We start from the raw sequence: 12,870 nt of genomic DNA on the forward strand, positions 1-12,870 counted from the left end.
ATATTATCAAACACAAGCATTGATTGTTATCTGAGTGGCTGGCAAGTTAGGACTAGGAGAATCTAGAGCAACAGAATCAAGTATTGTCAAAGTATGTTGTGTACATTGGCTGTATCATTACACCAGTTAGGATCATATGTGTACAGGAGATGATAGATGCATCACTGACTTAGGTATATTGAATTTGACTATGCACATGAGGTAATATGCAGTTATAACATGAGATTACATGGCTGGTCGGTGTGCTTACAGTCTTGCTGTCATTCAGCATTCTCAGGAGGTCCTCTGTGGCCTTCAGCTGATCTTCTGCCATGGCTATCTGGTCCTGGACCTTCTTACGCTCTTTCTTCAGGTCCTCCATACGTTTCTGAAGAACAAACATTCATTTGGTTAAGAGCACATTAGGCCTACTGCCATAAGATGTCAACTTTTTAGGGTAAAAACAATTACCCTAACCATGAAAGTAACCATAGCAACGGACTAAACAACATGGTTACCGCACACAGTAACTGCCTATACGTGATAGCATTGTACCATCATGTTAAAAGAAAATACTAAATACTGGGAGTTTTATTATTACCAGTATGTCTTTCAGTGCCTCTGAGTTGAGTCCGTTCTGAGAGTTGGCTTTCTTCACCATGTCCCCAGCCTGTTTCAGGGCCTCATCCAAGTCCTTCAGTTTAGCTTCATAGTCCTTCAGCAGACCCTTCAACCTCTTGGCTGCTGCCTCATTCTGATCATACTGCTTCGTCACATTAGCCTTGATGTAGTCCAGCACTGGGAGAACAGAATCGAACAGAATATCAATTGTCATTCTCGACCGAAAAAAGTAGGAAAAAAGTCTCACTATTTTATTCGGCTGCTGATGGTATCAAACAAAGTAGTCATCGCTATTGTGACATTATGCTTCTTATCTGTATCTTAACTCAACCTAATCCAGTAATGTTCAAGAACATCAGAGTTATCGTACGAGCTTCTAATCTTATGAAAGAAAAGCCTTGAGGGATTTGAAGAGTTTTGGTTACACAGCAGACTACTTACGTTTCTGGGACTCGTCTCTCTCTTTCTCGGCTGCGTCTTTCTGGGGGTTGAAGTTTCTCTTCTCCATCTCCTTCACCATGCGTTCAGCGTCGGATAACATCTTAGCCAGGTTCTCACTGGGCACCACATCACCACCGGACCCAGACTCTTTCAGCTGCTGCAGCAGGGCTACACGCGACACACACATTCAGGTTGAAATATATCAGGGAGGGACAGTGAGAGAAAGCAACAGAGGGAGAGAGAGACAGAGAGAAAGAAAGAGAGAGAGGGGTGAGAAAACAGAAAAATGAAAAGGAAAGAGAATCATTTGGCTAGAGAGATAGAGATGTAGACAGGGGGGGGGGGGGGGCAAAGAGATCAGGCGAGTTAGAGAACAAGGACTTGGTGCTTTACCCAGGATCTTCTCGAGCAGGTTCTTAGCCTCAGTGTCCAGGTCTTTAGCTCTCAGATGGGTCTTACCCACATCACCCAGCACTTTCTGGGCATTCACAGCCCTGCCATCCGCCTGATGGACAACACAGAAATAGACACAAACATTAGCTCTCCAAAGCCAGCACACACAATCCCACACATGACAGGGGGGAATAAAGACACCAAGGAGGAAGAGTTCCAGTCCAGTACCTTTTCTTTGAGAGCGCTGATATCCTCGTTGACACCGAGAGTGTCCTGCTCCAGTTGGCTAACCTTGGGCTTCTGGCTGTTCACACTGGAACTGAACTTGTTCACCAGACTCTGTGGAGGGAACACACAGTCTATTGTTTAACGCTTTATTATCAGATGGGATGGCGAGAGAGAGAGAGAGAGAGAGAGAGAGAGAGAGAGAGAGAGAGAGAGAGAGAGAGAGAGAGAGAGAACTACAGTACAATGGGATATGGCTGGTTGTTGACTCCTCGGGCTGTCAGAGAGGTTGACTGAGTGACTTGTTTACTCCAGTTGGTTTGATAAACGCTTACAGCGTATGTTCAAATGGAGCGTATGAGTTGCTGAGATCCCAAACGCGTGGGAGTTCAGCTCTGACATGTGTTGACACACAGCTCTGGGACAAACTGACTGAGATCGCTTATCAGCAGGATTCTGGAATGTTCGAGTACGCACACACCCTTTACCGCTCTGTGTGTGTGTGTGTGAGCACGGACGTACATCTATCCACACGGTATCTGCGTTTAGGTAATTTGCTATGTTTTGAAGTCCTCTCCCATCCTTTCTGTGGCCTGTATAGCCAGAGGGCAGGGTGGTATGTAACAGTACATAAATGCCATATAATACCTTGGTCTCTGTGATGGTATTCTCCAGCATCCTGAGTCGGTCCTGAGAGGAGGCGGAGACACTGGCGTTATCCAGCTGAGTCTTAATCCTGCCCAGCTCGTCATCCAGACGCCCCAGATCGTTTAGTAAGGTCTCGGCGCAGTCGTCGCACTCTGAGAAGCCCACACAGACAAACGTAATCAACCGCTGATCATGATGAGGTAGGTACCCTCATGTACTGTACTGTACTCTCATTGGATCCATCGCGCTGTCACGACAGAGACACTAACCTTGGCACTGCTCGTCTGTGTTGGTGTCCCCTGGCTCCAACGTATTCTTGCACACTGCAGAAAGAGCAACATTATACACTGTATTTATTTGGACGAAGAAAATGAAACATCCACAGAGTAAAGCTATACCAAAAAGACACAATGCGCCGTCATGTCTCAGTATGGTATCCCCACTCACCACCAGTCCTGGAGTCACAGCTGTTTCCGTTGCCGCTACAGTCACAAGGCCTACAGCTTCCTCCGGCTGTCAATGGATCACCGTGGTAACCAGGGGCGCATCGTTCACAACTGTCTCCTGTGTAGCCTGGTCGGCAAACACACTGGAACCCTCCAGCAACCTCTCTGCAACCCACCGCAAAACTATAGTGGAATGATGAAGAAACAGGAGTTCGTTTGGTACCCTCAGACACCGGGCCAACCACGGTAAGTGATGTACAGGACAAGGGTTTGATTTCACCAATGGAGCATCTACTATGGTTGACCTTGCCACTGATTGGTTCTTTGGTGACACTGACCTGTTAGCTGGCACACTAAAGGGGCACGGGCACACCCGGCATGATCTCTGGGCAGCGTCTCCATAGTAACCCTCTTTGCAGCTCTCACACCTGTCCCCGGCTGTGTTGTATTGGCAGTTCTGTCCAGATGAAGAGTAGAAAGCATGCATTAGACTATATCACGTTAGTACCAAAAGAACAGTATTTGAATGGTGGGGTCGTCAAATACTAGTCCTTCATAATGGACATGTTCCTATCAGTTCGGTTTACACAGTGACGGGTTAGGTACAGTAAATCAGTGTATTCTCCATACGAGTAAATAGCCAAGAGACAAAGAAAACCTATAGCCTCACTAAGTTGTTGAAAAGTCCATAACAAATACCACAGTGAGTCTAAACACACTTTGTCTTCCTGTAGACATAGTCACACTGACGTACTCCAGCCCAGAGTAGATCCAGCAGGCTACATTACGTCCCTTTTTATCTCAAAGGAGGGTGATTGTCATCCCTCTCTACCATAAACGACTAACATTTCTGTCCTAATTCATCCCAAAAGAGTGATTTTGATGGTACAGAGAGAGTGAGCCTGGAATCCTTAGGTCTAGATAGAGGCACAGGCCTGGTCTTGAGTGGCTTGCGCAAGATGAGAGGAGACGAGAGAGGGAGGGAGGGAGGGAGGGAGAGAGAGAGAGAGAGAGAGAGAGAGGGAGAAAGGAGAATATAGAGTGCATTTAGAGATCTAGAGTTTCACCGGGAGACAGCTAATGTAGACCCATATCACAATCATATATAATCACCATCATCCAATAGTTTAATGTGGTTAGCCGTCCATGGTACAGAACAGTGTGTGGGGCACCAAGGCGGAGTGGGATGCCCACCCCATGCCCTGTGGCTTGGGGTGTGAGGTCTAGACTATGACTGCTGGGCTGTGGCTCACCCTGATGGAGTCACATGGGCAACACCTACTATGTCAGCCTAAGTGGTTATCACTGAATTCCTTAAGGGCTTCTTTAGGCTCACAGGTTTTGAATGATTGTAATTCAGAAGCACTGTGTGCGTTCGAGTTGAAGTTGATTGGCGGTATGTACAGGACACACATACTTGCGGGTTCCCTTGCGATCATGCGACGGCAATAAGAAATAATAGAAGACGATCATAGAAATATAAAAAGTGTGTGTTCTTACCAGGCACCTCCCAGTCCTGTCGTCACACTCGTTGGCGAGGCCGTTACAGAAGCAGGGCACACAGCGACCCAGGTAGGGCCCACTGCCGTCTCTATAGTAACCACGAGCACATTTCTGGAACAGAGAAACACACAGACATTAATACAGATACAACAAAATACATAGATACAACAATATCATACAGAAAAACAGAATTTTGAAAGTGATTTCTATCTCAATGGGACCCTCCTGGATGAATATGAATTCTATCACAAACAGAACAGAATCCTAAAACACACATTTCAAAACGACACACTTAATTCCCACACAGACGAACACTTTACCATTCTAAGTGGCAGTGTTTGAGGAGATACAGGCAATCTGAGTTTATGGCAGCTAATCTGCCTAGCGACAGACAATGAGTGATCTCACAATGTCCCAAATCCCGAGTGGGTCGTGTCATCAGCACCACGCTGAGCACAAGACGAGTGTGTATCCATCCTTAACGCACCGCCGCCACTCAAAAGCCAAACACACCCTTCGCTCTATAGGATAACCTCGTACACGGAGCACCAAACATACATTACAGTAAGTCTATTTGTAACCCAACAGACTTCCGACATCGGCTTGAAATCCATGGTTTTACCTGGATCTGAGAGCTGGCATCTTGGTCGTCAAAAGACGGGTATTGAACAGTCTGTCCTCGGTCATTCACAGAAGAATACTGGACTCTCTGTGTACCCTGGTCATTCAAAGAGGGGTAATGTACTCTCTGTCCGCCCTGGTCATGTAGGGAAGGATAATGTATCCTCTGTGCCTCTCGGTCATGCTGCCTGGGATGGCGGTTCCTCTCTTCCCTGTTAATGGGTCTGTGTCCTGCGCTGCATAGTCCCAGTAAGATTCCCCACAGCAGGGTCTGAAGTAGCATGCCTGTCCCTCTGCCTCTCCAGGGGCTGTGTACATGCGTGTCTGACATTGCTCCCGTTTGGTCTGAAATAACTCCCTGCTCTCCCCTGCCTCTGCCTCTTAAACACACATACACACACTCCCACACGTAGAGGACACGCCCCCTTCTCCACTCACCTACAGTACCTTAGTCAGCAGCACAGTCAGAGCAGTGTAGCAACACGCACACCCACACACGGACCAGCGTGCGCGTTAGGGTTGGGCGTTATCCAGGTTTTCATACCGTCATACCGTTTCTGTACCATACCGGGGTATACGGTATTACTGGAAGCGCACAAAACTATTTAGGCAACATGGATCTTGATCCAGGAGGGGATGAATATGTCTAGTCTGCATACCAGTGTTTTTAACTAACATGCCACAGAGACTGTCCTTTCAGGAAACTAAATGTACAATATGTAGCTGGATTGATGGCGGAGTTGCTCATTGGTTGTTGGAAATAACATCAATATTTTCCATGAAAACATGTAGAGCCTCGAAAATAGGTTCAGTGTTTTTTTTACTTTATTGAAAATCAAAACGTCCAAACACATTCGTTACTATAACTACTTCCGAAAACACAATGTCACTTACACACAAAGGGTCGACAGGGAAATCGTCAGAATGTACATAAGCCTCCTCATCCACATATAAAACGGTTGCTAGGGTGGGGCTCCACCTGGGAGCCTGAGTGAGTTGGTGTTAACGTGTGTCTATAGATGTGTTCACAGGGTATATGTGTGAGCATGCCAGTGTGATTGTGTGGTTCTGTGAATAACAGTCAGAAACCTCCAGACAGTGCAGAAGCAGCAGTCACACCTGAATCATGCGGCCCAAACACGAAGCAGTGGAGACAGTTGGGCGTGGTAGTTAGTTGGATCTGTGTATGTGTGTGTACTATCTGGTGTCGGGTGGTGAGTAACAACGTCCCAGGTTGCCAGATGCCACGCCCGGCTATGTGTCAGGGCGCCTCTCCTTTTTCTAACGCCGCAGGGTACATATTATCCATTTCCTCTGAACACACCTGACTAGAGGATGTTGACGTCTCCCACACACGTACACACACACACACAGGGAGATCATACTCTCGCTATGGTAACAGGGCTTCGAGCACAATCGCAAAATGGGGAAAACAAATCAATCAACCCACATGAAAAAAAATACTATAGTATACTATGGTATAAATACTATAGTCAAATCAAATTGTATTTGTCACATACACATGGTTAGCAGATGTTAATGCGAGTGTAGTGAAATGCTTGTGCTTCTAGTTCCGACCATGCAGTAATATCTAACAATATCGAACCTAACAATTTCACAACAACTACCTTATACACACAAGTGTAAAGGAATGAATAAGAATATGTACATAAAAATATATGAATGAGCGATGGCCGAACAGCATAGGCAAGATGCAGTAGATGGTATAGAGTACAGTATATACATATGAGATGAGTAATGTAGGGTATGTAAACATTATATAAAGTGGCATTGTTTAAAATATTCACTGTAGTGTGTTTGTTGACTTTACTGTAGTATTCACTGTAGTGTTTTTGCAGACTAAACTGCAGTATACTGTAGTATTTACAGTTAACTATAGTATAAATACTGTAGTAAAAGAAAACTAGTATATAAAATAATGTAGTGTTTTTGCGGACTGTAATATACTGTAGTATTTAATGTAGTGTTTGAGGAAATTACTGTAGTATTTACTGTTTTATTACTTTTGACATAGAAACGGAGGCATTCTCCTTAAGGAAACCTACTGGAGAAATACAAAAAAAAGCACATTTTCCATAACCTGTAAGTAGGTGGGACTGGGGTCTGAACGGATAGTTCAGAGCTTCTGCTCTTTTCTATAACCTGTAGAGAACATAGTATATGGTCTATATTTGTCATGTAGGTATCTCACTTATGGATGGCACAATTTGGGATATGGTGGAGGGGAATGGGCTGGGTATAAATTTAATACTGTTAAAAAAGTGTAGTGTTTTTGCGGACGGTAGTGTTTTTGCTGTAGTATTAATATAGTATTACCGTAGAATTTACTATAGTATACGCTACTAAGCATTACACATGATCAAGGGATACTACAGTGTGTAGTATAGTATTATACAGTATACTAGAGTTTACTACACAATTATATAGAAAGTCAAATGAAAATCTACTACAAAGTAATCAGGGCCTTTGTTAATAAGCTATTGCCAGTGAAACAAAATCGAAGCTTCTTTGGCATGTCAAACTCCCATGCCTAAGGGTTGCACACGGGTAATTCCACAGTAACAAAGTGATGCTGAAACCATGATTGCAATGTTAAACAAACCATACAACTCTATGCACAATGACGACTTAAGGCTACAATATGTAACTATTTGGGAGACCTGACCAAATTCACGTAGAAATGTGAGTTATAGATCTGTCATTCTTATTGACAGCAAGCCTAAGAAGCGCTATTTCTATGCTTCCCGTTCTTACGTTTGGTGTCTTTTACTTTCAGCCTCAAACAGCTGAAAATACAATATTTTGGGTTATGGAAAATATATTTCACAGCGGTTTAGATGGTATAATGATTCGGTAACACTTTACTTGTTGTCGTCACAAACTGAAATTAAGCAAACTATTACAATTATAGCAACCAGAAAATTGTGATTTCAGCATAGTGCATCTTTAAAAATAAATTCATTGCACCTTTTACAAAAACACAGTTCAGTTTGGTAACAGAATGACAATTTGTGTGGTTTGTGCCATCATTCTGTAAACAAATCTGAGTCTCAGCATCCCTCTGTTACCATGGAATTGTCCACACTGAAAATGCCTACATTTACAGTCGAGTGATGTACAGCGTTCCATTTAATACGTGGATTCTGAGGGGGAAAATGCTTCCATCCAACTTTTCCTAACTGGAGTAGGAGACCCACCCGCGTACTAAACAACCTCAGGGAAGAATTTGGTTCTAACGTTCTAAATGTGGTACTGTATGTTTTTTTATTGTATTTGATTTGAACTGCTGTTACTATGACACAACGGAGCGATTTACAGCAGTGGTATAATCTTTAATATTATGTCTGCGTGATTGTGCATCTTATCCCTCTCCCTCGGGCTACTGGGCTTGGCTGATGAAACACACACACACTTTATTCCGGGACATTCCACAAAGGCTTGTTTAAACCGTTGGCTCTTCAATGGGCTGATGGATTTTTCCTCTGCCTGCCAGTGACCTCACTCACCCCAGGCTGGGCGTGGCACCATTGTTAGGGCGTGTCACAACAAAAACCCCACAGCGGGGAGGGGAGTTCTCGCTCTTCTCTTCTCCAAAATGACTAGATCGGTCGGTCGACACCGCTCCCGCTCAGCCCCTCCCCCTCTCAGCCCCTCCTGTCTTCTTTCTCTCTCTTACTTTTTCCTAATCCTTTTCTCCCTCCGTCTCTCCCCCTCTCTTTCCCAATCCCAAACCCACCCCTAGGACATAGCCCCCAGCCATTCCACACTTGATGTGCATCAGAGAGCTAACAGTCCGCCTATCCTTGGACTCAATACCATCACCAAAATAAGAAAAACACCAAGGCACCTCTAGAGTACTTTCTTAAAGTAACTGCCCAGTGAAAATCACACTTTTAAAAGTTAATATTCTGTTAACTCATATCCAAACAATGTTGTCCAACACTTGTTGGACAACATTGGAGAAAAAAACACTTCAAAAACTGCACCTGAAACATACCGTTGAAAACATTATTGCTGTTTCCTCAAAGAACATGTTGTTATCTCCCTGAGGATGATGCGCTGGCCAATCAGCAATCTACTTGCATACAATATTTTTAATGACCGTATACGCCCACACCATTCTGTTGTTGAGGTAAGCCCACACCATTCTGTTGTTGAGGTAAGCCCACACCATTCTGTTGTTGAGGTAAGCCCACACCATTCTGTTGTTGAGGTAAGCCCACACCATTCTGTTGTTGAGGTAAGCCCACACCATTCCAACACAGAAAAGCTTCTTTTTGTCATAGTTAATTAAACATTTGGGGAAGGAAAACTATTTCAATCATATTGTACACTGGATGTACAAAACATTAAGAACACCTTCCTAATATTGAGTTGCACCCCCCCTCCCCCTCAAAACCGCCTAAATTCGTCGGGGCATGGACTCTACAAGGTGTCGAAAGCGTTCCACAGGGATGCTGGCCCATGTTGACTCCAATGCTTTCCACAGTTCTGTGAAGATGGCTGGATGTCCTTTGGGTGGTGGACCATTGTTGATATACATGAGAAACTGTTGAGCGTGAAAAATCCAGCAGCGTTGCAGTTCTTGACACAAACCGATGCGCCTGGCACCTACTACCACACCCCGTTCAAAGGCACTTAAATCTTTTGTCTTGCCCATGGTACACAAACACAATCCATGTCTGAATTGCCTCAAGGTTTAAAATCCTTATTTAACCTGTCTCCTCCCCTTCATCTACACTGATTGAAGTGACTTTATCAAGTGACATCAATAAAGGATCATAGCTTTCACCTGGATTCACCTGGTCAGTCTATGTCATGGAAACAGGTGTTCTTAATGTTTTGTATACTCAGTGTAAGTAATTATAGGTCATATTTCATAGAAATCTGGAAACTCTGGGCAGTTATATAATACTTTTAAAGTATGATCCCTGTAGAGCTACATGAAGCACCTAGGGGACTAAGAGTGAATGAGATCGGTCTCACCTGGCAGGAGTCTCCTCTGTAGAGAGGGGAACAGGCACACTCCTCCACGGTGCTGGCAGGGCCACCGGCCCCTGTGTCTGTGGCCTCCTCCAGGCCCACCTCCCCCAGGCTGAGTCTCTGGCTCTGGGTGAAGTAGAGGGCCCGCACCCTCAGACCAACCAGCCCTGCCAGGACTTCCATCAGATCCTCTCTGGACACAGGACGGTTGGTGCCGGCGTGACGCCAATTCCCCTAAACAGAACAGACAGGGGTTAGTGAGGGATTGGAAATGTTGAGGACTGATCAAATGTTAATATATGAGTAATGTTAATATATGAGTTCACAACAGATGGAATAAGGACTCAGCTTCACCACTTTTTAGGTTTTACCTCTACTAGCTGGACTCTGCCCTGGTGGAGTCTGTCAGGATTAGGGGTATGTGGGGACATGTGGACCAGGGTCATCTCCTGGCCCTGAGAGATTCACAGACAAATAACACCGGGTTACTCAGAACAGGTTGTCATCAAGACTTATATACAGTACCAGTCAAAAGATTGGACACACCTACTCATTCAAGGGTTATTCTCTATTTTTACTATTTTCTACATTGTGCAATAATAGTTAAGACATCAAAACTATGAAATAACACATGTAGTAACCAAAAAGTGTTAAATCAAAATATATTTTATATATAAGATCGTTCAAATAGCCACCCTTTCCCTTGATGACAGCTTTGCACACTCTTGGCACTCTCAACCAACTTCATGAGGAATGCGTTTCCAACAGTCTTGAAGGAGTTCCCACGTATGCTGAGCACTAGTTGGCTGCTTTTCCTTCACTCTGCGGTCCAACTCATCCCAAACCATCTCAATTGGGTTGAGGTCGGGTGATTGTGGAGGTCAGGTCATCTGATGCAGCGCTCCATCACTTTCCTTCTTGGTCAAACAGCCCTTACACAGCCTGGAGGTGTGTTGGGTAATTGTCCTGTTGAAAAACAAATGATAGTGCCACTAAGCGCAAACCAGATGGGATGGCGTATCGCTGTAGAATGCTATGGTAGCCATGGTGGTTCTTGAATTCGAAATAAATCACTGACAAGTGTCACCAGCAAAGCACCCCCACACCCTCACACATCCTCCTCCATGCTTCACGGTGGGAATTACACATGCAGAGATAATCCGTTCACCCACACCGCGTCTCACAAAGACAGCAGTTGGAACCAAAAATCTCAAATTTGGACCCAGACAAAAGGACAGATTCCACCGGTCTATTATCCATTGCTGATGTTTCTTGGCCCAAGCAAGTCTCGTCTTCTTATTAGTGTCCTTTGGTTGTGGTTTCTTTGCAGCAATTCAACCATGAAGGCCTGATTCACGCAGTCTCTTCTGAACCGTTGATGTTGAGATGTGTCTGTTACTTGAACTCTGTGAGGTGCAATCTGAGGTGCAGTTAATTGCCGATATCCGAGGTTGGTAACTCTAATGAACTTATCCTCTGCAGCAGAGGTAACTCTGGGTCTTCCATTCCTGTGGCGGTCCTCATGAAAGCCAGTTTCATCATAGCGCTGGATGGTTTTTGCAACTGCACTAGAAGAAACTTTCAAAGTTCTTGACATTTTCCGGATTGACTTACCTTCATGTCTTAAAGTGATGGACTGTCATTTCTCTTTGCTTATTTGAGCTGTTCTTGCAATAAAATGGACTTGGTGTTTTATCAAATAGGGTGTGCAAATCTGTCATTAAGGCAAAGGGTGGCTACTTTGAAGAATCTCAAATATAAAATATTTAGATTTGTTTAACACTTTTTTGGTTACTACATGATTCCATATGTCTACGCTATTATTGTACAATGTAGAAAATAGTACAAAATAAAGTAAAACCCTTGAATGAATAGGTGTGTCTAAACCTTCGACTGGTACTGTGTGTGTGTGTGTGTGTGTGTGTGTGTATATATATACATACACAGTGAGGGAAAAAAGTATTTGATCCCCTGCTGATTTTGTACGTTTGCCCACTGACAAAGAAATCAGTCTATAATTTCAATGGTAGGTTTATTTGAACAGTGAGAGACAGAATAACAACAAAAAAATCCAGAAAAACGCATGTCAAAAATGTTATAAATTGATTTGCATTTTAATGAGGGAAATAAGTATTTGACCCTCTCTGCAAAACATGACTTAGTACTTGGTGGCAAAACCCTTGTTGGCAATCACAGAGGTCAGATGTTTCTTGTAGTTGGCCACCAGGTTTGCACACATCTCAGGAGGGATTTTGTCCCACTCCCCTTTGCAGATCTTCTCCAAGTCATTAAGGTTTCAAGGCTGACGTTTGGCAACTCAAACCTTCAGCTCCCTCCACAGATTTTCTATGGGATTAAGGTCTGGAGACTGGCTAGGCCACTCCAGGACCTTAATGTCCTTCTTCTTGAGCCACTCCTTTGTTGCCTTGGCTGTGTGTTTTGGGTCATTGTCATGCTGGAATACCCATCCACGACCCATTTTCAATGCCCTGGCTGAGGGAAGGAGGTTCTCACTCAAGATTTGACGGTACATGGCCCCGTCCATCGTCCTTTTGATGCGGTGAAGTTGTCCTGTACCCTTAGCAGAAACCCCCCCCAAAGCATAATGTTTCCACCTCCATGTTTGACGGTGGGGATGGTGTTCTTGGGGTCATACGCAGCATTCCTCCTCCTCCAAACACGGCGAGTTGAGTTGATGCCAAAGAGCTCCATTTTGGTCTCATCTGACCACAACACTTTCACCCAGTTGTCCTCTGAATCATTCAGATGTTCATTGGCAAACGTCAGACGGGCATGTATATGTGCTTTCTTGAGCAGGGGGACCTTGCGGGCGCTGCCGGATTTCAGTCCTTCACGGCGTAGTGTGTTACCAATTGTTTTCTTGGTGACTGTTCCCAGCTGCCTTGAGATCATTGATAAGATCCTCCCGTGTAGTTCTGGGCTGATTCCTCACTGTTCTCATGATCATTGCAACTCCACGAGGTGAGAT

The 12,870-nt window shown here is 44.5% G+C and overlaps 1 protein-coding gene across 3 annotated transcripts in view; it reads right to left on the bottom strand.

The window, feature by feature from the left end:
• Window positions 1-12,870, bottom strand: part of LOC115169663 (laminin subunit alpha-3) — a 97,129-nt gene that overhangs the window by 7,556 nt on the left and 76,703 nt on the right. For all 3 annotated transcript variants that reach the window (XM_029725521.1, XM_029725520.1, XM_029725519.1), the window contains 12 exons: window positions 10,253-10,336; window positions 9,885-10,115; window positions 4,254-4,367; window positions 3,092-3,210; window positions 2,755-2,936; window positions 2,577-2,630; window positions 2,308-2,459; window positions 1,663-1,773; window positions 1,435-1,546; window positions 1,042-1,209; window positions 581-777; window positions 251-367 (listed from right to left, as the gene is read on the bottom strand). In XM_029725521.1, coding sequence (XP_029581381.1) covers window positions 251-367; window positions 581-777; window positions 1,042-1,209; window positions 1,435-1,546; window positions 1,663-1,773; window positions 2,308-2,459; window positions 2,577-2,630; window positions 2,755-2,936; window positions 3,092-3,210; window positions 4,254-4,367; window positions 9,885-10,115; window positions 10,253-10,336 — 1,641 coding nt within the window. The remainder of the gene's footprint in view (window positions 1-250; window positions 368-580; window positions 778-1,041; window positions 1,210-1,434; window positions 1,547-1,662; window positions 1,774-2,307; window positions 2,460-2,576; window positions 2,631-2,754; window positions 2,937-3,091; window positions 3,211-4,253; window positions 4,368-9,884; window positions 10,116-10,252; window positions 10,337-12,870) is intronic.

This window comes from Salmo trutta, chromosome 31, assembly GCF_901001165.1.
Source record: "Salmo trutta chromosome 31, fSalTru1.1, whole genome shotgun sequence".
Classification (NCBI taxonomy): domain Eukaryota; kingdom Metazoa; phylum Chordata; class Actinopteri; order Salmoniformes; family Salmonidae; genus Salmo; species Salmo trutta.